This window comes from Zosterops lateralis (assembly GCF_965231275.1).
Source record: "Zosterops lateralis genome assembly, chromosome: 24".
NCBI classification, from domain to species: domain Eukaryota; kingdom Metazoa; phylum Chordata; class Aves; order Passeriformes; family Zosteropidae; genus Zosterops; species Zosterops lateralis.
This window is the reverse complement of record NC_139784.1, coordinates 3528206-3551328: the sequence shown is the minus strand read 5'-3', so window position 1 is coordinate 3551328 and position 23123 is coordinate 3528206. Positions and strand designations below refer to the sequence as shown.

General features: G+C 42.7%; 2 protein-coding genes across 2 annotated transcripts; one reads left to right on the top strand and one right to left on the bottom strand.

The window, feature by feature from the left end:
• Nucleotides 1–4301: 4301 nt before the first annotated feature.
• On the bottom strand, nt 4302–18049 carry DUSP3 (dual specificity phosphatase 3). The gene is made up of 3 exons (XM_083877423.1): nt 17887–18049; nt 12905–13131; nt 4302–8532 (listed from the first exon to the last, which is right to left on the bottom strand). The coding sequence occupies exons 1-3, from the start codon at nt 18006–18008 to the stop codon at nt 8327–8329; spliced, it is 555 nt and encodes a 184-aa protein (XP_083733549.1). The 5' UTR covers nt 18009–18049; the 3' UTR covers nt 4302–8326.
• A 54-nt stretch (nt 18050–18103) lies between these two features.
• LOC310918765 (ras-related protein Rab-18-B-like) lies at nt 18104–23080 on the top strand. The gene is made up of 7 exons (XM_083877731.1): nt 18104–18215; nt 18289–18344; nt 18549–18610; nt 18888–18960; nt 19908–20026; nt 20935–21001; nt 21832–23080. Exons 1-7 carry the CDS (start codon nt 18151–18153, stop codon nt 22005–22007), a joined length of 618 nt encoding a protein of 205 aa, XP_083733857.1. The 5' UTR covers nt 18104–18150; the 3' UTR covers nt 22008–23080.
• Nucleotides 23081–23123: the final 43 nt, after the last annotated feature.

Sequence of the window (23123 nt, the reverse complement as noted above, 5' to 3'; positions counted from 1 at the left end):
CAATATTTTACAACTTCTATGCAAAAACCTCCCATATCTACCTAATTTTTGAGCCTGACAACAAATGGTGATAGACAAGACTACAATGAATTGCAACCTGACAAGCGTTTCTGCAGTTTATTTCTAACAATGGTGTAATCAAAACCTGTTTCTGCCTCCATCCATATCTGAAACTTTGGCTGTTGCCTTTTCCAAAGGTTTTTCAGACTTTTTACATTTTACTGTTGTTATTCCTCTTCCCTTTGCTGTATAAAGTGAGTAAATCTAGAAACTGTAGCTCAGTAGTTCTGCTTTGCAGTCTCTGCAGGGAAAAGATCAGTGTTGAGGCAGCTTTTTTTCTCCCCTTTCCAAAACAAGGAGCTCTACATTTTGTTTCACAAATATACTGGAAGAAACAGGCAAGAATTTCATTTCAATATGACAAGTTGTCGTGTTTACTTTTTCTTAAAAATAGTTTGCTTGGAATATGTTTTTAGGTTAAACAGCCTGAATGTTGTATATGATAATTTTTGATGTGCTCTTTCTCATATTTTTAACTCTTGGAAGAACCACCTAACATACATTTGCATTTGCTTTAAGTTCATTGCATGCTCCTACTCCTGCTGACATTCTGTGAAGTGTTGAATACAGGACATTTGCCCATTTTAAACACAAGAACTTGGCCAGACTGATTTCCAGCCATGATATAATGAACAAAAAGAGAAAAATAATGACTTTAGGTCTAGGGCATTTATCCCTAAGATGTATTCATGTATCAAGTTTCAAAATCTCATCTCTGGTATTCTTCCTTGCAAAAACAAGATGATAGTGGTGAAAATATAATTTCTGTGTCTCAAGACCACATGCACTTTTAAGTGATTTGCAAATGATGTTAGGCTAAATATATTAATCAGAAAACATCTCAGCCTTTAGGAAAGTTAAGACCACACTGAGCTTGTCACAGCTACTGGAAACAAAATGTTTGCTTAAAGCAGTTCAGGGACATGTGTGTGTTACTGCCACACTTGTCACAGACTTTCTCATGAAAATATTTCCTGTAGAGGAGATTCAAAAATTATTCAGTCTGACTTTCCCCAAGGACTGTAAGACTCAGAATGGTTTGCATTCCCTCCTGGCAATGCCCCGTATCGGGTACAGAAAAGAGGTGTCACCAAATTTATGATGTAGGTGTGTTGCCCCTTGGTGTGCCCTGGATGATGAACAGCAGCAAAGACCTGGGGACATTTCACCCCTTTATCCACACACAGACACATAGACAGACAGACAGACAGACACTGCCATCAGGTGCACCAGGGTACTGGGGCTGAGCTTCAGCTCACCTGCTCTCTGCAATGGTCCTCCCCTGAAACCCTGGCATCTGAAATATATTGTAAGGTGCTTTCCTTCCTAGGCTTTTGCTCAGCCAAAAATTAGACATCAGCATTCTCAGAAGTGCTCTCCTTTCCAAATACTCCAAGGAATGTCTAAAAGAAATCATGTGTAGTGTTCCATATTACAGTGTGCCCTTACTGTCAGTTCCCTTCCTCCTCTCCTCCAGCCCAGACCTCAGGCACCCAACCATCTCAGAAATTATTCTGTTTTTATGGAGGAATACAACACACTGTTTTCTTTCTACAAGATTTTTTTCTCCTCAGCCAGTCAGGGTATATTCTTATCACATTCTTTAATAGAAACTGTTTTAAAATAATTTGCCTCCAATATACTGATTATTTTTTCTCTATAACCATCATCATCATCATCATCATCATCATCATCATCATCATCATCATCATCATAAGTGGCACTGATTATCTTTCATTAACTTTCTCCTTTTGTCAAAGCAGTTAATGATGGTCTCACAAATACAGGAAACCAAACTCCCAAATATTGCACATGTTCTTCTAAGCATAATTTTGCTTATTTACGTGTAGTAAATTTATTTTTGGCTTAGAACTAAACTGAACAAGTTGTGAAGGACTTGAAGTCCTGAAGGACCAGGAACTAAACTGAACAAGTTGTGAAGGACTTGAAGCCCTGAAGGACCAGGAACTAAACCAAGATTTTGGTATTATTTTTGTCAGATAGGAATAGCACTATGTGTGGCTACTCTCCAATAGAGCCCTTGTCCTAAGTGACATCACAGCCTGTGGCAGCAGGAGAACAGCTGGAAAGCAGAACAGGAGAGCAAAACAAAGCTGGTAATCACTGAATCCTTGTTACCCCTTTACTCCAGTGTTTAAATGCCTTCAGAATTGTATGTACCCACCAAAGCTCAGTCTCTGCTAATTTCTTTCCATGTAATATCTTCCTAAAGAATATTTCCAAAAGCTATCTGTGTCAGTGTGAGCCCACTACAGAGAATCTCATTTAATCAACTGTCACATAAAACATAAAAATCTTCTTGATGTAACTTCTCTCAAGTACTTAATCAATCCCCTGTATTAACTGTGTTAACATTTATCTGTATAACCTACTTGGAGAAATAACAACAAAACAATTTCTCAATGAAAACACAGAAGCTGTATTTAGCCCATGGCTTAAAACTTCTTGTCCATAATCTAGGAGGGCATCCTAACAGATGCCAGGAATGAACCCAAACCTCAGACATTCAGATTCCTTCACTACAAAACCATTCTTCCACACACTGTAGCTGCTTGCCTGCTCACAGTCCTCTCAGCAGCAAAGCAGACATGGTCTGTGCTGCAGTTCCCCCCAAAATTGGATTTTTGTACCGTTAATGAAGCACAGGAAAAAACAGAAAGAGTTATCAAGGTGTTGTCAGAATGAACCCTCACTACCAGGGTGGGACTGATACTGGACCCCTCATATTCAGAGCTGAGCAGCTGCTCTCTGAGCTGAGAAATTCCATCCTCAGGCACGAGCTGTGCTTTGCCCACAGCCAGGAGCCAGAATCCTGAATCCTGAGGGTGAGAGCTCATGGGATGAGATAAAGACATTTGAATAGGGAATGCAAAAGCCACGCACGCAGGCAAGGCAGAGAGAGGGATGAACTCCCCCTGTGGGCAGTGGGTGTGTTCAGCCACCTCGGGACAGCAGGACCCAGCACGGGGAGCTGTTCCTGGGCAGGACTGACACCAGCACTGCAGGCTCTGTGTGCTGAGCCCGCTGCCAAATGCTGCAACATCCATTTGGCCCCTTGGGCTCAGCTGTCTCAGGGGTCTCCCCGCAGCTTCCCACCCCCCCGGCAGCAAAGGCCCCAGCTCTGTGTCAGCCCTGCTCAGCAGTAACAAACACATCTCTGTCACATCATCACTGTACTCAGCACAAACCCCAAACACAGCAGACACTGGGAATAAAGTGGGAACACCTCAGCCCAAAGCAGTGCTCTGTTGTAAGCAGGAATCAGAGACACCAGGGGAGCAGCTACAAGGAGTTAATTGGCATCTGTCAGGCAGCAACTGACAGGAGAGGACACAGTCTCAAGCTACACCAAGGGAAATATAAAATGTAGGTTGGATATTAAGAAAAAGCTTTTCATAGAAGGAGTGATAAAGTACTGGAATGGTCTGCCCAGGGAGGTGGTGGAGTCACCATCTCTGGATGTGTTTAAAAAGAGATTGGCTGTGGCACTCAGTGCCATGGTTTAGTTGAGGTGTTGGGGTTGGGTTGGACTTGATGATCTTGAAGTTCTTCCAACCCAGTGATTCTGTGAATTCTGTGACTCTCATACTTATCCTGAATCCACTGCTGCTGCTTTCTGAACTCAAACCTCTCTCCTGAAACGCTGGCACTGCAACACCACAATGCAGGGAGACACAACTAAACCAGTTTCTGAAATTGGTTCAGTCACTTCAGCTTCAGGTGCTCCCTCTGCCCACACCTGGCCCAAAGGGGCTCTGCTCAGCATCCAAGCCTGAAGCTGTACAGGTGCAGTTGTGGACACTGCCCAGGAATTCAGTTTTTGACGTGATCAAGAACTTTGCTTCTCAAACAGTTGTTTTGTTTTCCCTTCCCATGATGCAGCCTTTCCCAATCAACTTTCAGCTGTCTCAGAAGAATTCTACAGTATCACATACTACAGAGTGACTACAACAGTCTGAATGCTGTGGTGTGATCTCCTGCAGGAAACCAAAATAAATGGATTTTTATTATTCTCCTACCAGAGACTGATAAATCATTCTGGTGGCTTGTCTTTTTCAGTGCTAAGAACACACTGGATTCACACAAGAGCACAGCTCAGGCATTCAGTGCTGACTCTCCAGGAAGAATAACAAGCCTAGAGCTCCATCTGGTGAATCATCCAGCCACTGACATCGACACACAGGGACTAAAACCAAAACACCAACACTTGATCATTTCCAGGATTTATTTGCAGAAGACATTAGCAGGACACTAATTCTCACCAGCAAATCCTTAAAAGATACCTCTCAGGCTTGTTGTATTTCTAGTTTTACTCATTGGTGAAGCCCAGAAAGTAATTTTACAAGAAACTTCTGTGCTAAACTAAGAAAGATTCCACTAGATAGTCTCTGTGCTAAAAACATCATAGTAAACCAGCAGAACTAATACAAAAAATAAAATATTTTTTTCTTTTATTAAATAAAAAATAAAAATCCTGCTTCTACTTTTGGCATCAGAGATTTAATTAGTTCTGGACAACAGAAGGCAGCTCAATGAAAGTATCTAAATGATGAAAATAAACATTGCTAATATTCTTTCTGCTGTTGTTCTTTGCTGAAGAGGAGGAGGAGGATGTATTTGACACGAATTTGCTCTTCAACTCAGGAACAAGCATTATTATTATACACAGTGCTCTTCATCTCCAAGGCCTTTTATGAATTCTCACATCACCAATCACAATTACTGCAGAAGAAAAGGGTGTCCCATTTTAATACAGGCTTAGCATCCAAAAATGGAATTACAACACAATGTTTTGTGGTTACTAGTTCTGCATTCAGATGCCATTAATTCTAAGTTTGAAATAACTCCATGCACTGTTCACTTTTCAGCAGTGCACCCACCATTCTCTCACCAAGTGTTTGTGGCAGTACCTGTGGTGCAGAGCTGCACACCAGGTACAACACTGAGCAACACTGAAGTGTCACTGCAGGACCAAAGGATGAAGAAAGAACTACAAAAGGTTTTTGCTTTCAATCTTAATTTTTAGTTACAGCTTTCCTGTACTTCTTCATCAGCTAAGAAAGATTTAATTCAGTATGAGTAGGTGAATATAGTTTACATTTACCATAATTTTGTCCATCTGGACTTTCATCTTTGCTCCTTGTTGTAAAATATGAGTAGCTTCTCACTTTCTCTCTTCCTCCCCTCTCTAACTCCACTAACTCTTAGGAGCACAAAACCCTAAGTCATTGCATTTTCTTTCACTGGGCTAGACTTGGCACGGCAGAGAGCTTTGTTCCATGATAGATGCATATTTTAGAGACACCATCTTTTTCCACAGTACTACCACAAAAAATTTACCACACTGCTATTCAGGATAAACACATTAATGTCAATCCTGATTAGAGAGTTATTTTACCTATGGCCAGGAAGTTTCAACTCCAAAAGCAGAGTGTTGCTGTTTGCAACAAACAGTTCCTTTAAAATGTATCTTCCTAAATTTGCATTCTTGTAAGGAAGATCTCACAGCAAAGGGCAGGTGCTCAGCAATTTCAGAGGAATAAAAAGTTCTATTTCTTCCAATACATTCTCAATTTTGTATTTTCATACATTCAATTTCATACATTCTCAATTTCATATTACACAGAAAGAAACCTCTCATTCCCATGTTTCATACAATCTTTCCTTCTACCATCAGGAAGAGAAATACAGAAGTATAGACCATATCACTGTGGATTAGGCATGCAAGGACTTCCTGGCCAACTGAAATGGGCAGAGGAATTTAAAACACAACTATACTTGGAGAGCAAGACTGAGAGGAAGGGTATGATCCATTAATGGAGCAGTGGCCTGACATTTTAACTATTTTTAGCCTGCTCTAAAAGCAGAAACGGATTCATTGCTGAGTTGCCTATCAGTAATTCTAAATATTATATACTGTCTCACTTTTAAAACCAATTGATAACATTGTCTTACTTATGCCTCTCCACCCTCACATTACAAAACACTTGCTAAATCAGTTTTGTTATACTGAGACAAATGGGCCAGAGTAACCATAAGAGTGACCAGTGTCCCATGAAAGTAAAAGATTATCTTGAATATAAGAACACATTCCCCTCTGTTTTGATTTTCAGTATTTCTTGATATTCACAACTACAGAAACATCACCATAAGGAAAACAGACTCAATTTTAATAAACCATTCTGGTTCCAGTCTGACAACTACCAAACAAAGGTCTAATGCCTAATGGTTCCTTAGCTCCTCAATGGATTGGAATTTTGACTTCCAAGTAACAGGTGAAAGATAAAGTGCATCCATGTAAATTTCCCTTATTTTTCCTTATAGTGCAAATAGGTGTTAACAATACACAGTGTGAGATAAGACAAAAAAATCAATGTTTACAGTAAAAAATTTAAAAGGGTAATTTATAAATTAGACTGCAGTGTGAAAATCAGCATTCTAGAAAAGGTTATTACTATTTCTAAAGCCATTACTCCTATTTCACACAACATGAAATTAGTAACTAGGAATTTTGAAGAAGCAATTAATCTACTCCTGATTAAATGGATCAATGAGAGAAAGCAAACAGGTATGTAATTAGCCAGTGGAAGTGACTACTGCTTATTATTACTGAGCCATCCTGATTCAAAGCAAGCACTGGATACTGACTGTGACAGGGAACACCACACAGGGTGTTCCTCATCTGTCACTTGAAGTACATAACAGAGAAAAGGCTTTTTGATGTTGCAGCTCCATCCTGTGCAAGGAAAAACAGCAAGCCTGGAGCTCAGGCAGAATAATCACCTCTGCAGTTTAACTTGAAGAGTGTTAACTTGCTCTACAGAGCCTCCACCTGCCACTCCCACCTGTCCAAACCACACAACTCCAACAAGAGGAGTGCAGCAATGTGTGCGTGTCCTTTGGGATTTCTGATCCTGAGCAGACAAACTACGTCTGGGATCACATCTGTTACTAATACAGTGTTTCTGTTTAAAACAGTGTTAAGATTTTTCATTCTAGGGCTACATTAAAGCACAGGGGAGAATGGAACAGTCATCCTGATGTTTGTGATGATTTAAGCAACAATTCCAGTTTGCAGTGGGAGCTCATTTGCATTAACACAGTGCTGTAACTCACAGGTACATTTACACACTAGGCCAGGCAGAGTGCACACAAAGCTCCCTCTCCCAACACTGCAATGACTCATTTCATCTGTAGTAAACAGAATCAAGACATCATTTATTTGAATAGAACATAAATATTTCCTATACAGCGTGGTACATTACAATGCTCATTTCTATTTCATGATACCATGCAAACAATCCAAGAAGTCAAGAGTGTTCTTCTGCAAACTGCTTTGTGAGGGCACCTGTGCTGGAAGTAATGTGCACGTGTGGTCATTCCATTCTGTGCTACTGAACAGTGACAGTAAAGAAGAGATAAAGACACTGTAATTCCATATAAGCTTTGAAAGTTGTTATATTAGGATACTTAGGACTTAATTATACATCCACCACAAGCACTTCTAAATACTAATATTATTTCTTTCTTGTTCAAGTTCTTTCCTCAGCATTTGTTCTTGATATTTTTTTCTAGCATGATTTTGAAATAAAAATAAAAGTGCATTTAATAACAGACTACTTCATGTCCATTGTAACAGCAAGAGATAAAAAACTATTCTTGGAAACACTGTGCATCAAGCATGGGCTCTGAATGGCTTTACTATCACACTGTGCATTGCATAAATCCACACAAAACACTGCCTGCACTTCACTTTCCAAGTGAATGCATCTGTGCATTTGTATATAAGCTTCCTATTCCTTGAAGCTCCTACATTCAAACTTTAGGCACCTGTGTGCATGAAAAAGAAGCTCTAGAAATTACAGTGCTAGAAACTGAGTGAGTGAAAAGATGTTTTGGGGCTTTTGGGAACTGGTGCTCTGGTGAGATTAAAGACAAAGCTTAAATGAATCACATTAATGTCAATGCAGAACAAATAAGCTATGGAGTCTGCAGGGGCTCTGAAATGTGTGTGAATACAGCTGTTATCACTGGAGTTACTCCTCTAAAACCATCTCTTTATGGCATCATCTCCCAACAGTGACACAATCCTGTACCATCCCAAAAGACAGTCCCAGAGCTCGAGAAGGATCCTTTCACTCCACAAGCAGGAATTCCGTTTCGCTTTCAGCCTGGTGGTTGCGATTTGAGTCTCTAAAGCATCCTCTACAGGTGCGAGCGCCTCCCCGGCGAAGGCTGCGGTGCCCTAGGGCTGGAGCTTGCCCTCCTTGAGCAGGCGCTCGTTGAGCTGGCAGAGCTGCCGCAGGAAGCCGTCGTTGGGGCCGATCTCGCGGTTCTGCCGCACGGCGCAGAGCGCGGCGCGCACGCCCATCTGCCGCCGCAGCATCAGGTAGGCGATGACCAGCGTGGGCGAGCGGCTGTAGCCCTCCCGGCAGTGCACCAGCACCTGGCCTGCGGGGACACACGGCACGGCGCGGGTTAGGCGGCTGGAGAGCAGGGACACATAGCCTGGCCATTGTCTTGGGTTGCAATGCAAGAGGGAACCAAAAGTTTGTGTTCTATTGCCAGCTGCTGAAACCAGTGGGGAGGTGTTTTCCTTATCTCTTGTATAACCCACTCCTCTTCACTCCAGGGGTGAGGGGTGGCTGTCTTCTGTTAATGGGCCAGTTGTTAAAACCCGGTGGCACAGTGTTCCTTATCTCTTCCACAAACTATCCCTCATAACTCTGGGGGGAGATCTTCTGTTAAAACCAGCTGGGGCAGTGTTCTTTATCTCTTCCAGGACCTGCCCCTCATAACTCTGGGGGGTATCTGCTGTTAAAACCAGATGGGGCCGTGTTCTTTACCTCTTCCAGGACTCACCCTCCCCCCAGGGGACCTCTGCTGTCCATGGGCCATCCAGGCTCACTGCAGGGCTGAGACAATTCCATCATCCCACGGGGAGAGGCTCCACCCAGGGGGAGGAGCCCGGAATTCCCACCTGGATCAAACCTGGCATTCAGAACCCCAGCACAGCCTGTTTGCACAGAGGGAGACCAGACCCAGCTCAGCACCACTGGACCTTCTACAGGATCATCTCTGCTCCATCAGAACCACAACTGGCACTGCAGGAGGAGTTGATTGGGCTGCTCCCAACACCCTGACCAACGGTATTCTGACTGTCAGTGTTTTCTTTTTGTTCGTTTGCTTTTTTGTACTACTACATTTCTATTTTTAATATTCCTAGTAAAGAATTGTTATTCCTAGTCCCATATCTTTACCTGAAAGCTCCTTAATTTTAAAATTATAATAATTTGAAGGGAGGGGTTTACATTCTCCATTCCAAGGGAAGCTCTGGCTTTCCCTGTCAGACACCTGGCTTTCCAAGCCAGGACAGGCATGTAGTGTATTAATATTGGTCCTTTCACAGCTGGAGAACTGTGAATTCCAAATACTACATGTTGGAGTTGGAAGAAAGGTGCTGTTCACTCTGTTAGGAGCTACACAGTCTGTGACCAAGGATAATGCAAAAGAAAAAAACCAAAATGTGTTGCATGTCAAACAATCTCACTTAAACATATTTGCTACTGCATCACAAGAGTTAAACTGTGTCTGTTTACTGCACTTCTCCAGCCTCTGGTGGTTTTGACAAGCTTTGCCCTTAAAGATGACCAGTACCAGAGAGCACAAATAAATGAAATTTAAAATACCCTGAAAACAAATATGCTGTTTGCCATTACTGCATCTCTTCAAAGACATCCAGCCTTTCTGCTGCCTTGCTGCCAACTGCTGCACTAACTCCATGCTGTGTCATACCTGGACACTTCTCAGGCTATTTAAGAAGCCACATTAACACTGAAGTAGATAAACTGTCTACTCTGCAGAGACAAGAGGCAGAAATATCTAGCCATGCTCTTTGTCAGCACCAATAAAATGCTCCCAGCTGATTGATTAGGGAACTCATTCTACATATTAAGTGGGTTGTGTTGAGTTTGCATGGCAACACTTTGGTGCTGGTGGGGGCACAGGGGTGTCTTCTCTGAGAAGATGCCAGAGGCTTCCCCTGTGTTCGAAAGAGCCAGAGCCAGCAAGATCCAAGAAGCACCTGCCAAAGCCAAACCCAACAGCAGCACCTCTGGGGTAACATCTTTAGGAAGGGGAAAATAAACTGCTGCACAACAGCAGGTGAATGAGAGGAGTGAGAATATGTGGGAAAAAAAGAGCCCTCTGCAGACACCCAGGTCAGTGAAGACAGAGGAGGAGAGGTTATTCCAGGCACAGGAGAGAAGATTCCCCTGCAGCCTGTGGGGAAGACCATGGTGAGGCAGGACATTCCCCTGCAATCCAGACACCCCCTGCAGCCCATGGGGACCCCATGCCAGGGCCAGAGCCAGGGGACATGCCCAGAGGAGGCCATGGAGCAGGGCCCTGGCAGGACCTGTGGCTCCATGGATAGAGGAACACGTGCTGGAACAGGTTTTCAGGCAGGATTTGTGAACCTGTGGAAGACCAGCACTAAAGCAAACTGCTCCTGTAGGACTGAGCCCCATAGAAGAAAGGATCCATCCTGGAGCAGGTAATGCAAAGCTGCAGCCTCTGGGAAGGCCTTACACTGGTGAAGCTCTTGGATGTATCCTGTGGGTGAGACTGGAGCAGGGGAAGAGAATGAAGAGGAAGGAAGAGCAAAAATGTGTAATGAACTGACTGCAATCCCCATTCCCTGTCCCCTTGTGCTGCTTGGCATGAGGAGGTAGAAAAAATAGGGAGTGAAGCTGAACATGGAAAAAAAGGAAGGGTAAAGGGAAGGTCTTTTAAGGTTTGGTTTTGTTACTCATTCCCCTACTCTGATTTGATTGGTATTAAGTGAAATTAACTTCCCCAAGCTGAATCTCTTTTGCCCGTGATGGTAATTGCTGGGTGATCTCCCTGTCCTTATCTTGACCCAGGAGCGTTTTATTTTTCTCCCCTGCCCAGCTGAGGAGGGATGTGCTGGCACCTGATATCCAGCCAAGTTAACCCACCACCTGGGTAAATCCTACAGTGAGGTATCCAAAAATAAAAAAGCAGACTACTGCTCCCTTTGAGAAATCTAATCTGGTTTTTTTTTTTCGTTTCTCAGCTTCTTCCTCTTTGATCTGCTTTTCCACACACAGAAATTCTCTCCTTCCCAAATGTACTGGGATAGTCTACTCTCCAGAGTAAATTGTTTTTTGAGACAAGAAAATAGCTGAACCACACACACACACTCTTTCCATAACCATAACTTGCTTTGAATGACACCAACAGAAATCCTGCTACCACATTTGCCTTAAACAGCAAAAGCTTCTCAGCTCAAGGTAAATCACTAGCATGGTAAAAGAGCTAACACAATTAATTCTCAACATTTCTTGAGAGCCTGTAATCATAAATTAGCAAAATTTAGAGATTCTTGATTATATAAATGGAAGAAAACTGACTTTTCAGCAAATGGTCAGAAGCAAAAAGGTTTCTTGCCTTTCTCTGTGGAACACAGTGTCAGAAGACCTGCGTACCAGACCTGCCTTCCAGAACTTCATGCACTGCAAGACTGAAATGAAATTGAAGGACAATACTATCATATTTCTCTTCTCTTCATTATCCTTACTCTACACTTCAATGTCAAACAAAACTAACAATTTGCAGTAGCCAGTTAATCTTAAAACTGGCTCCAACCATCACCCAGCTCCAAAGTTCTTTGTTTACCACGTTAAAAAAACACTGGTGGGTGTGGTAGACAACTACCAAGACTGAAAGAATCAGCAAATGGAAGTGCTGCAAATTCAGATTGACTGAATTTACTGACCCTGAAACTACTGAGATTAAACTGAGCAGACACAGTCATGGCACAGCAAACCCTTCTCTCCTCTCGCAGCCTGTTTCAGTGGGTCACAATGCTAACTGCAAGAGCTGCACTCAATTTTTAGAATTTTTCATCCTCCACCAAACTGGATGTAGAATTTATTTCCATCTGTCAAAACCCACATTACAGCTCCTTTTCCCCATTTCAGAGAAATAACTTCTAGAACTTCTAGAATTGTGGGAGTTCTCATTCCTCCTATTCAATGCTCAGTCACGAAGCAAGAAAGAAATTAAGCATGAGTAGAAATAAGTGGAATGTTGAAATAGTCAGACAACACAAACACCATCTGTCCCACTGCACTGCGTCCTAGGATTTCTGCTCTGAGGAAACACACTACAGAGAAATGTGGCAATAAACAACATTGCAAATATAACCTTCAACTTTCCTGCAATCCTAGGAAATGAAGGGGGAACCAACACAGTAAATAATGTAATGATTTAATGTAATAAAATCTGTAAGGTGACAGTCTCTATTCTTACTGTACATTTGGAAAAAATCCTTTGTAACAGGTTATGTGACTACTCTTCAGTGCTTTATTACCTGTGTCACTTCTGCCTTTGAATTGCAATTCCTAATGTTCTTAAACAACTTCTAGACCCTTATTTTTAAAAAAAATATTTTAAATGTGATTTAACATTTCTAAGGGAAAATAAAAACATTTCTTCCCAGAAAGAAACTATAATAAGATGCAGCAGCTGTTTCCCATTTCCAAGTCACCCCCACAGTGACAGACTTCCCTTTGCCACATATTGGAGATTTACATGTATAAACATGTACATGCATAAACACAAAACTAAGCTGTGTTATTGTGTATTCTTGTGTCTTCGATTCAGGGCCTTTATGTGAATTTTTCACTTGGCTGTTCTGTTGATAACACAAGCAAAGCACCATTTGAAACACCAAACCACTAAGAAACACACGCAGTGCACAGAAAACAGGGTAGAAAGGTATTTCAGTTTGCCTTACCATCCTTCTGGGAAAGGGCTTTGTCAATAAAATCAGCTGCCTCCTCAAAATAGCGGCTGAGGTTAAACTCCTGTGTATCGTTAGCTTTAATGCCATGGTATCTGATGCCTGTGCCTTCATAGAACTCTGCATTAGTGTTCACATGCATGAATGATTTCCCCTCTGCTGCATTCAGAACATGGGTTATCCCCAGACGCTGCAGCCTCATAATGTTCTTGGCTATGAACCTGCGTGACAAAAAGTGTCAAGAAAATGATTAGAATGTGGTGAATCAGCTCAGTGTTTAGGTATTGATAACCAAACCCTTTGATTTTTTCTGTTAGTAGATGCCAAATATGCTGTGCCCAAAAGTGAATTAGCTACAGGTTATAAATTCACAGAAATATTCAAAGCCATGGTCACTATTTGTGCATGAGAGGATGCTGATTTCTTGGACTGAGGAAAGCACACATGAAAGTGAATATGCATCTGCTAGACCCTGCTATGACCTAAAATTGTAACTTTCTGAACAGAGAATTCTGACCAAAGCAGGAAAAATACTGGAGATGATAACACATTAACTTCTAAGATCTGTTACCAACATAAAATAATCTGTTACCAACTGTTACCAACATAAAATAATTCAAGAACCAGTTATAAAAAGCCTCTGCTGTCAGGTACCAGTGTTGCAGAACTTGATAAGCAGTACTTGCTACTTTAGCAGCCAGTCCAGACAAACTGACATTTTAGGGGCAATTTTAAGCACTGTGAACCAGCCCTGACTTCTTATCAGGCTACAGGAAGAAAGTAACTGAGTAAATGCTCCTGCATCTTCAAAAGACTCATCTGAAGGCTACTAAGAGGTGCAGTCCTGTGCCCTGTGCCATTCAACACCTTGGAAGTCATGGAAAGATCAGTCAAGGCTGTCCAGGGGTATCATTCAGTCTTTGAGACTCAGTGTTTTCAGCACAAGTGTTACAATTTTCAGTCTTAGCTGAAATCAGTATCTGAATGTGAAAGAATGCAGGTGACTGATGTTTAAGATGCTGAAGTGCTGAAGAAAGCATCCAGTGCTGGTCAGCTAAGCCCTTTCCACCTCCTCAGGTTTTCCAATAATTGTAGCAAAAGCACCAGATTCCATCTTCAGGCAGCTAAAAGAGTGACCTACCCTATTAGTGAACACTTGAGCTGGATGCTACACAATAATCACACCTTTCAGGCTTGATGATGACAATTAATTAAATCCAGTAGCAATGCCATAAGCTTTGATAAAAGCTCCAGGATGTACAATGGCAAACAACCCATCTGCTCAGTAACACAAGTGGCCATGCACAAGCCTCTGCTTGTGCCCTGGAATGCAATCTGTAGTAAGAGGAGATAACCATTCGGTAATATCAGGAGAGCATTGACTCCTTTTTGCCATAAACCCACTACTTTTCATTTTGACTCTGATTATTTCCTTATTACAGTTACAATATTTGCCTCACTTTCCTGGGAAGACAAAAAACCCTTGGGTTTTATCACACTTTGTGGTCTCCCAGTAAAATCTAAGCCCCACTGGTCAACATTAGCAGAAGGTGACAGAAAACTTTAGCTGAAGGATAACTCAGTTCCTGCACACTTTGTGAAAAGAAGTAGCCTGGGCAGGTTATTTTTAAAAGCAGCTTTCAGTATGTGTCTAACTAGATATGGAAACAGAAATATTTTTGAAAAACTCCCTACAGCTCAACCCATAAATTGCAAATACAAGAAGCTTTAATATTAAGCTGAACTCCAGATAAGCATTTGTGCAGTATCATTCTGGACAAGTTTCTGTGAGATGACAATGCATCCAGGGCTTTGGGCTGGTCACTTAAAATAAACACCCAAATCAGTTGGTTTACATCTACATGCATGTCTGAGTCCATTCACTCACAATTTTGATGTAATTCAAGGTCATGAACAACATGACAATTCCTTTCCTCCTGATGACTGCACGCCCCTTAAATTCCAGTGTAAGCAGATGAAGACTTATGCATGACTGAAGCTTTTACATTTTCTGCTGTCTGTGCCAAGCAACTATGGCAATGAACCAAATATTTGTAAGACTTCATTACCCAAACAAATGCTGACAGATTTTCCATCTGGCAGGACATCATCTGTGCCAGGGGAGAAGTTTCAGTGTCTGGAGAATTCTGTTTTCAACAAAAAAATCCTACAGAGCAAGGCCAAACCAAGAGGTGTTAATTCAGCAGTGACTTTCTATGCCTAGTAGGGTGAGAATATGGTTTAATTAACATATATATATAGAACAGCATATATCTGACTGTTCAGCATCAATAGGAACTCCCATCCTGGAATCAAGGTTCAATCTGGCAACAGACTGGCTTCCCTGGAGGCAAACTCACTCCCACTGAATGTTTTTTTGCAGATTTTACAGACAATTTTCTTACACAGCTAGAGGTGAAAAAGAGAGAATTTGTATGGCCATTTGTTTCTCCCTTTCCAAACAGTCCTTGGATCTCTCTCATCCTTAACATTTCATTCCAGCTGCATCATGTTGGAGTGGAAATGCTAGCTCCTTCAAATAGCAGAGAGATGCTAACATCAGCTTCATCTGGCTCCTGAAAAAAACCCACAGAATCTTGTCCATTCTCAGCAAGGAAGATTTAGAGATCCTCATCCTGTGAGTAACACCAGTGAGAAGTGTTTCTTTTGAAGTGAAATGAATTATTTTACCAGCCAAAAAACACAGGCTTTGGAGAACCATTCATCAGCAATTAAGGATACATGAGGCTATGAACTATGGGCATATTGGCAAATAAACCAAATTTTTAATGGCAAAAAAATGCCAGCCTATTAACACATTTTAATTTACACTGTCCTGTCCATGCAAAATTGTTTCTTTACCAACACTTCCCTTACAGTCACTGAAGTTAACATTAATTTTGGGAGAATGCCCTGCATCACACCTGCACTTCTAGCACATTAAGAACAAAGAACTGTTATACAGAAACACAAAATGATGTGCACTTGCAGTGCATCCCAAATTGTTATTTTGTGATTGTTTGATTGTTTATATCACCTATATAATTCTTGATTTAGGGTTATTACGTTTTTACTCTTTGTCTTCACAAATTTTGTCTGACCTTCTTGAGAGGTCAGAATTGCCTACGATAATATGGAAACCCATAATTTTCAAAATATTTTATCATTTTATCTCTGCATTTTCATTAATTTTGACTTTCATGTATTGCCTGGAAGATTGATTACTTTGGCTCTGCCTGCAACTGAAGTCACTTGATGGATAAACTGTTATTCTACACTGTGACCCAATTGAATCTCATCAGCCTGAACGTCTCCATGTTGTCACTTTTATCTAAAGATGAGTTACTCTTAAGGAGAGACAGACAAAATATTTTAAAAGGTTTAAAAGAAGTTTCTGAATCTCACTCAGAGGTCTGAATTTTTTCCTGTAACTTCATGTTCAAATTCTAATTTTTATATCATATACTGGCATTCCAATGTCCCTACTCCGGCTGTTCTGTGAATTTTTATTGTAATAAAATCTCTGTTGCTTGTTATCCAAAATGTGACTCTGTATTGCACACAACAAGAGTACAAAAAGCAGGACATGAAGCTCAAAATTATATTTGAGATTCATATTGTTTCAGAATGATTTCTGATTTACAAAAAATCCTCTTAAGAATTAATATTGAATTTGAGAATATCAAAGTTCACCATGCAGTGACCAAATCTTAATGGAAATCCATCTCTTCAACTGGACCTCAGCATTACCTTAACTCTCTGTGGATGCTTCAAAGATATTATTGCCATAAGTCTTGACAAATTAAATAGATTATCTGTTCCAATTTTGAAATAGTTTTTTCAGCTACAAAGTTATTTCTTCTAGCTGCTCTCCAGATATTTTCAGCATTTTTTAAAAAACACTGCCAACACAACTGCATGTTTTCTGTTTATCCAACAAGCAGCTGAACTGTTCCTATGTTACAAACTGCACTGGTGCTTCAGATACTTTTTGTCATTTATTACATAAAAAGTCCTTCTCAACAGTCAAGATTTCCACTAGACAGAGATTTTCTACTGTGCAACTTATACATTCATTATCTGTTCCTAGACACCTCTGCATTTGAACACATTAAAGTCCATACCCTAAAATTAAAATAAATTCCTGAACAATGAAAACTACTCTGTAGCAACTATCTACCTTCAAAGTTATTTTAAAATTATTTACTGTGCAAAAAATCAGCTTGCAAGCCGTGGCTTCCATTTTTCCCAGGTTAATTGCTACAAATCTGAAGGAGATGTGGCTGTGAGACACCAGACTGGAATGATTTCAGTCCCATCTCTAGACCAGCATGTCCTGCACCAACTGGCAGGAACAAACATAATTTGGATTGGTTTAGGAGTAAGTTAGTGACAGCCTATGATCTTGACTTGTATTACTTTAGGAGGTGCAAGCCTAAAATAGGAACAGGGATCCAGTATGCTACACATGTATATATAAAAAAAAAAATCTGCAATTTCACTGGGAGGAAGTGTACAAAGACGGGCGAAAAGGGGAAAGAGAATCTGCAGGACAGGACAGGACTGAAAGAGAAAACGGAAATAACGATGTGGTGGAAAAAATAACCCCCACAGGGCCCGCAGAGATCCAGCAGCAGATCCTGTCCTGCAGCCTGGCCCGAAGCGCCGGGAACTGCTGGGTGACCGCCCTGCGCCTCAGGGCACGGACACCGCACCCGGCCCGGCCTCTCCGGCCCCTCGGGACACCGCACCCGGCCCGACCCAGCCCAGCCTGGCCCCTCTGCCCGCCGGGCACTGCACCCAGCCAGGCCCCTCCGGCCCCTCAGGGCACTGCACCCGGCCCGGCCCGAACCAGCCCAACCCAGCCCGGCCTCTCCGCCCGCCGGTCACCGCACCTGGCCCAGCCCAGCCCAGTCCAGCCCAGCCCGGCCCGGCCCGGCCCCGCTCCAGCCCCCGGCCCCGCTGGGCGCACTCACGCGTTCCCCACGTGGATGCGCGGCACCACCTCGTTGCTGTGCGCGCTGGGCAGGCTGTAGCAGCCGCTGCTGTCGGACAGGAGGTCGTTCAGCTCCTCCACCGAGATCTGGAAGTCCCCCATGGCCGGGCTGGGCCCCTCGGCGCTGCGGCTGCAGCCGGGCCCGCGCCCGCCCCGCCCGGCGCCTCAGGGGCGGGGCCGCACCAGCCGCCGGGGCCGGGCCCGGGAGCGCCTCAGGGACAGCCGGGACACCGCACAGCGCGGGATGGAGCCCGCCGGCCTCACCCTGAAGCTGCTGATGGTCGGGGACAGCGGCGTGGGGAAGTCCAGGTGCTGGGCCGCTGCAGCCGAGCGGGGCCGGGGGCCGCGGCCCGGGCTGAGCCCGCGGTTTGTGTCCCCACAGCCTCCTGAGGAGGTTCACGGACGGCGCCTTTGAGCCGCGCCTGAAGCCCACTGTCGGTGAGCCCGGATCCGCCCGGGGCTGGGCTGTTCCTCCTGGGCTTGCTGGGTTTGCCCCTGCTGGGTTTGCCTCTGCTTTGCTGCTTCTTGCTGGGCTTTTTCTTGCCGGGCTCTGGCCGTGCGGGCGCGGGGGGCGGCAGGAGCCGCTGCCGGGGCGGGGGTTCGGCAGCTCCTCCTGACGAGCCTCCCCTTATTCCCCCTTAGGTATTGATTTCAAAGTGAAGAAGATGGTGCTGGAGGGCCGTGCGATACACCTGGCCATATGGGTAGGTCTTGTTCCAGATAAGGTGGGGCGTGTTGTTTTTTGAGAGATGTACGAGCTTCAAGAGCTCCTTTCTGTGGTTTCCTGCTTTGCTTTCCTTTCCTGCCGCTCCTCAAGCGTTTCCTGACTGCTGTTTCCTCGTTCTCATAGTATTTCATGTATCCTTCTTGCTCAGGAAATTTTTAAACTTGCTCATATTGTTTAGTTTAAAAAACCTTTTTGTTGTTGTTCTAAATGTATTCGGTGTTGTGTATTTGGGGTTATTCCCCCTCCCTCTGTAGGATACAGCAGGACAGGAGCGTTTCAGAACACTGACCCCCAGTTACTACCGAGGAGCTCAAGGAGTTGTTTTAGGTATGAAATAAATGGAAGAAAAGCATGATTACAGAAATTGTGGTCTTTATTTCTCCTAAAAAACCTCCTTGAAAAAGGAGGTTATCCAAGATAATCAGAGGAATAATTACAGTTTTTACAACATTACTGCTCGTTAGCTCAAACACTGAGTATGCAAAACCACTGGCAGGAAATACTGCTGCTTCAAAGTATTTTAAATTGAAAAGAGATGTCATGCTGCAAGCTGTTGAGTGGATGAATTATGAGCTTTGTAGTTATTACTTGGGTGGTTTTCTGGTAATAAGGCTAATCAGGGGTTGTGTTGTGTTATTTTCTCCATGATGTTTTTACTTCTTTTTTCCTCAGAAAGCATTGCTGTGATTATTGTGATTATGGTAAGACTTGAGGTTTGTACACAGGGAATGGATGATGGCATTTCTGTGTGACAGCAGCAATGAGAAAACAAAGGGATTCTTCCTTTCAGGCTTTGTGAGGGCTAACCTTAACTTTGCTGTACAAAATATTCTCTCTATGATTTTTAAACCTTATTGATTTATGTAAATGCAGTTATTGAGTTACCAGTGCCCAAAGTAGCTTTTAACTCAGTCCATGTTTTTAGCAGCAGTGTGTGCATGTCCTTATACATAAAATTAGGTGACAAAATACCTATTTTAAAATACTCTGTGTGGCCCAATTCAGCACTACCAACAGGTAGAATATTTCTGTTGGTAAATATGATTTTCACTTGCAGAGGTGCTTTTGTTCTGTAATCCTGAAGTGACTTTGTGTGAGCACAGCCCAGTGTGTTCCAGCTCTGGGAGGAGTGTGTGGTTGATGCCTCTTTCTGTAGTTCCCCAATACCATTTATTTTTTCCAGGCAGTAGTTGGGAAGTGTGGATGGACTAAGTTCTGTCACAATGAAGGAAATGCTGTCCAAGGCTGTTAAGCTCCTTTTCCTCTGTTCTCAGTGTATGATGTTACGAGAAAAGACACTTTCACAGGACTAGGAAAATGGCTGAGTGAGCTGGAAATGAACACCACCAACAGCAGCACTGTGAAGATGCTGGTTGGCAATAAAACTGATAAGGTCAGTTTGGGAATGTATCCTTTTACCTTCCTCCCTGGATTATTTATTCATCACAGGGTGTAGATGTGAGGTAAGTGCTGTGACACAGCTGGTGTGTCAGGAGGTAATTTACTCTGCAGCTGAGTTAGGAAGGCTCCACTTCTGTCACTTTTGTCATTTAGATATTGTTAGAGATTTTAACAAAAGCTTTCCTGGAGAGGTGCAGTTAATGATATTCCATTAAGATGCAAGAGTCTGCCCAAAACCTGCTGTCTAACACTGACCTTACCTGCAGCACAGCTGCTGTTTTCTTTCTGACCAGACTCTGTTTGCCAGGTGCTGGGGAAGGGGAGCTCAGCCCTTTGGATGGCTGCAGAGTGTGCATCATCTCTGTGGCTGTGAGGTGCACTGCTGTTTGTCTCTGGGCTGCTCTGACACATTTAGATGCCTTTTGCATAGTGAGGTGCTTTGCTCTTCCCTTGCAGTCAGAGACTTTGAGTGTGTCTCCCCTGAGCTGGGCTCTCCTCTGCCCCTTCCCAGTTTGCCCAGTTTCAGAACCTTGGATGGGGCTTTTGATTGACTGCTGGGCCTTTCTGGTGTGGATCTTGCTTCTGGTTGATTCAGAACACAGCAGCACATTCATTTCCTGCTCATTTGGCACATAGAGTGGTTCTTGGGGCTGTGTTGGACTTTGATGATCCTTCCAGCTCAGGAGATTCTGTGGTTTGATGTTGCTGCTGCTCAGTTTGACCCCCTAACAAACAGCCTGGCTGTGAGCTACAGAGAGGGAAAATCCAATTGATTAATACATATTACAGACATTTTTTCCTTTCAACAAAATGTCATTTCTGCAGTGGGGCTTTTCTGGGTACTTTTTTGAAGTGGCAAGTGTAGCTCATTTCAGTCATGTTCTTCATTTGTCTCTGCAGCCTGACCGTGAAGTAGAGAGGAAAGAAGGGCTGCAGCTTGCTAGGAAACACTCACTGCTGTTTATAGGTATGCACCTCTGGGACAAAAGCTTCTGTTTTCAAATGTTTATTTTGGTATTGCCAAGCATGAATGTGTAATTGTATTTCAGGTTGATGGGTTGCTACCTTTTTTTTTTTTTTTTTAAATACCTAATTAATATGGGTTCATTTTGCTGTAATTCATATTCAGGGATGTAAGTTTCAGGTTCTGCACTGACTGCAACTAGAAGCACTTTTCTCTGAAATAGATCTACTGCATATACTGGACAGGCATGAATTCTATATTCTCTTGAAACCAGCAGGATTTTTTTAATTCAGAGCCCAGAAGACTGAAATTTTCCTCTTTACTTGTATCTGCAAGGACCTTGGCTGATCTTTCATTTCCAAGTTTCTGTTGTAGCTACATAAAAGACAGTATTCTTAGAGCAGCAGTAAAATGTGCAACGTGAAGATATAAAGGGGAACAAACTGAGTTTCTAAAGAGAAAAAGCTTCTTGAAAAGATTTCTAGGAGAAACTGAAACACACAGGGGAAAACATGCAATTCCCTCTGCATTGTTTGTTTCTCAGCTTTGTTATGAAATAATTATCTTCTAGATTTCCTGTCACAACCTGAGAACAATTTATTTTTCTCCGTTGTGGAGAAAATGGGGAACTGTGGATTGCTTTTTAGGTGGAAAAATGTGATACTTCCAACTGGGATCTATTTCTGTTTATCCTATTCAACTTAAGTGTACCTTTAAGAGAGAATGGAGAGGAGGTTCACTCATTAAAAAACCTTCCCTCTGGTCCCAAAATAAACTTTTACTTAGTGGAATGTACTCCCTGCAAATAAGATAATTTTTCCCCCTTTCTCCAGAGACCAGTGCCAAGACAGAGGATGGAGTGCACCAGGCCTTTGAGGAGCTGGTGATGAAGATCCTGCAGACTCCAGATCTTTGGGAGGAGAGCACGTTCAGGAAGGGAATCAAGCTCGTGGACTCTCCAGTACAGCAGAACAAAGGCTTATGTAGTGGCCACTGTCTGCTTATTTAAATGTACAGGAGGCTGTTCTGCCTGACTGGAGGGGACTGGGAAAAAGAAAGGGGTGGGGGAGGGATTCCAAGCACCAATCTGTGCCATGTTTCATGTGCCATCAGTTGTGCAGATCCAAAACACAAACTCATTAGCAAAATACATTTTTATTCATTAACAAAATACAGTTTCTCCTTCCCTTTTGCACAACTGCTGCCTGCAGGTATTTTTGTGGTAGCTCTCAGATTTTTCACTATTATATCAAAGTGCTGCTTAGAGTATTGTGCTCTTGCTGTGTGACATTCAACGTGGACTTTTGCTGGAATTCCTGCCTTAGCATAAATAAGGTGGCATTCAATTCTGGAATATTACTGAGAAGCTTCTCTTCCCTGGGATGGCCTGGGAGGCTTTTAGGTACCCAAGTTACCTTAATGTAGTTACTCATCAGGAGTTACCTGGAGCAATGGACAAAGTTTCCTGATTTTGGATGGTTTTAAAAAGTCAAAATTGCTCCATGGCCCCATACAGTAAGCTGGGTCACTAATTAATTTCATTCTTCTTCTGAAGAAGAAGATGGAGTTTTTAACACCTGTCAGGAAAACATCCGCTTCCTCTGCAAGACACTGTAGGTGACCCTGTGCTGTTCTCTTTGCACTGAGGATCAGGGAGGAAATGGACTCACCATTTTGGGCTGCCCCACACCTTGGCTGTGGTTTTGCACTCACTGTGGTTCTCTGCAAACCCACAGCGTCTCGTCTTCTTCCAGCAACCACAGTGATAAAACTCAATTGCATAGGAAATGTGCTGCCTGTGGGGGACTTTCCACTAGGGTGAGTCTGTCACCAATCCCACTATGAAGTTGCCTTTTTGTCTTTTACACTTTTAATGGTAATATTGTATTTTTCTAACTTACATTAAAGTAACTGAAAATTTAATGTGTACCTTGTATAATAACATGTGCCTTGCTTTTGTTAATGCACGTTTCTACTATAGGACTATGTTAGATCATAAAGCAAACATACAGCTTTATTTACTGCTAGTCATTCAATATATTTTGTTATGATAGCAACCTTGCTTTAAATAAATTCTGACCCTTAGCTTTTTAATCTGAATCTTCCAAATGTGTTTTTGTCTTGC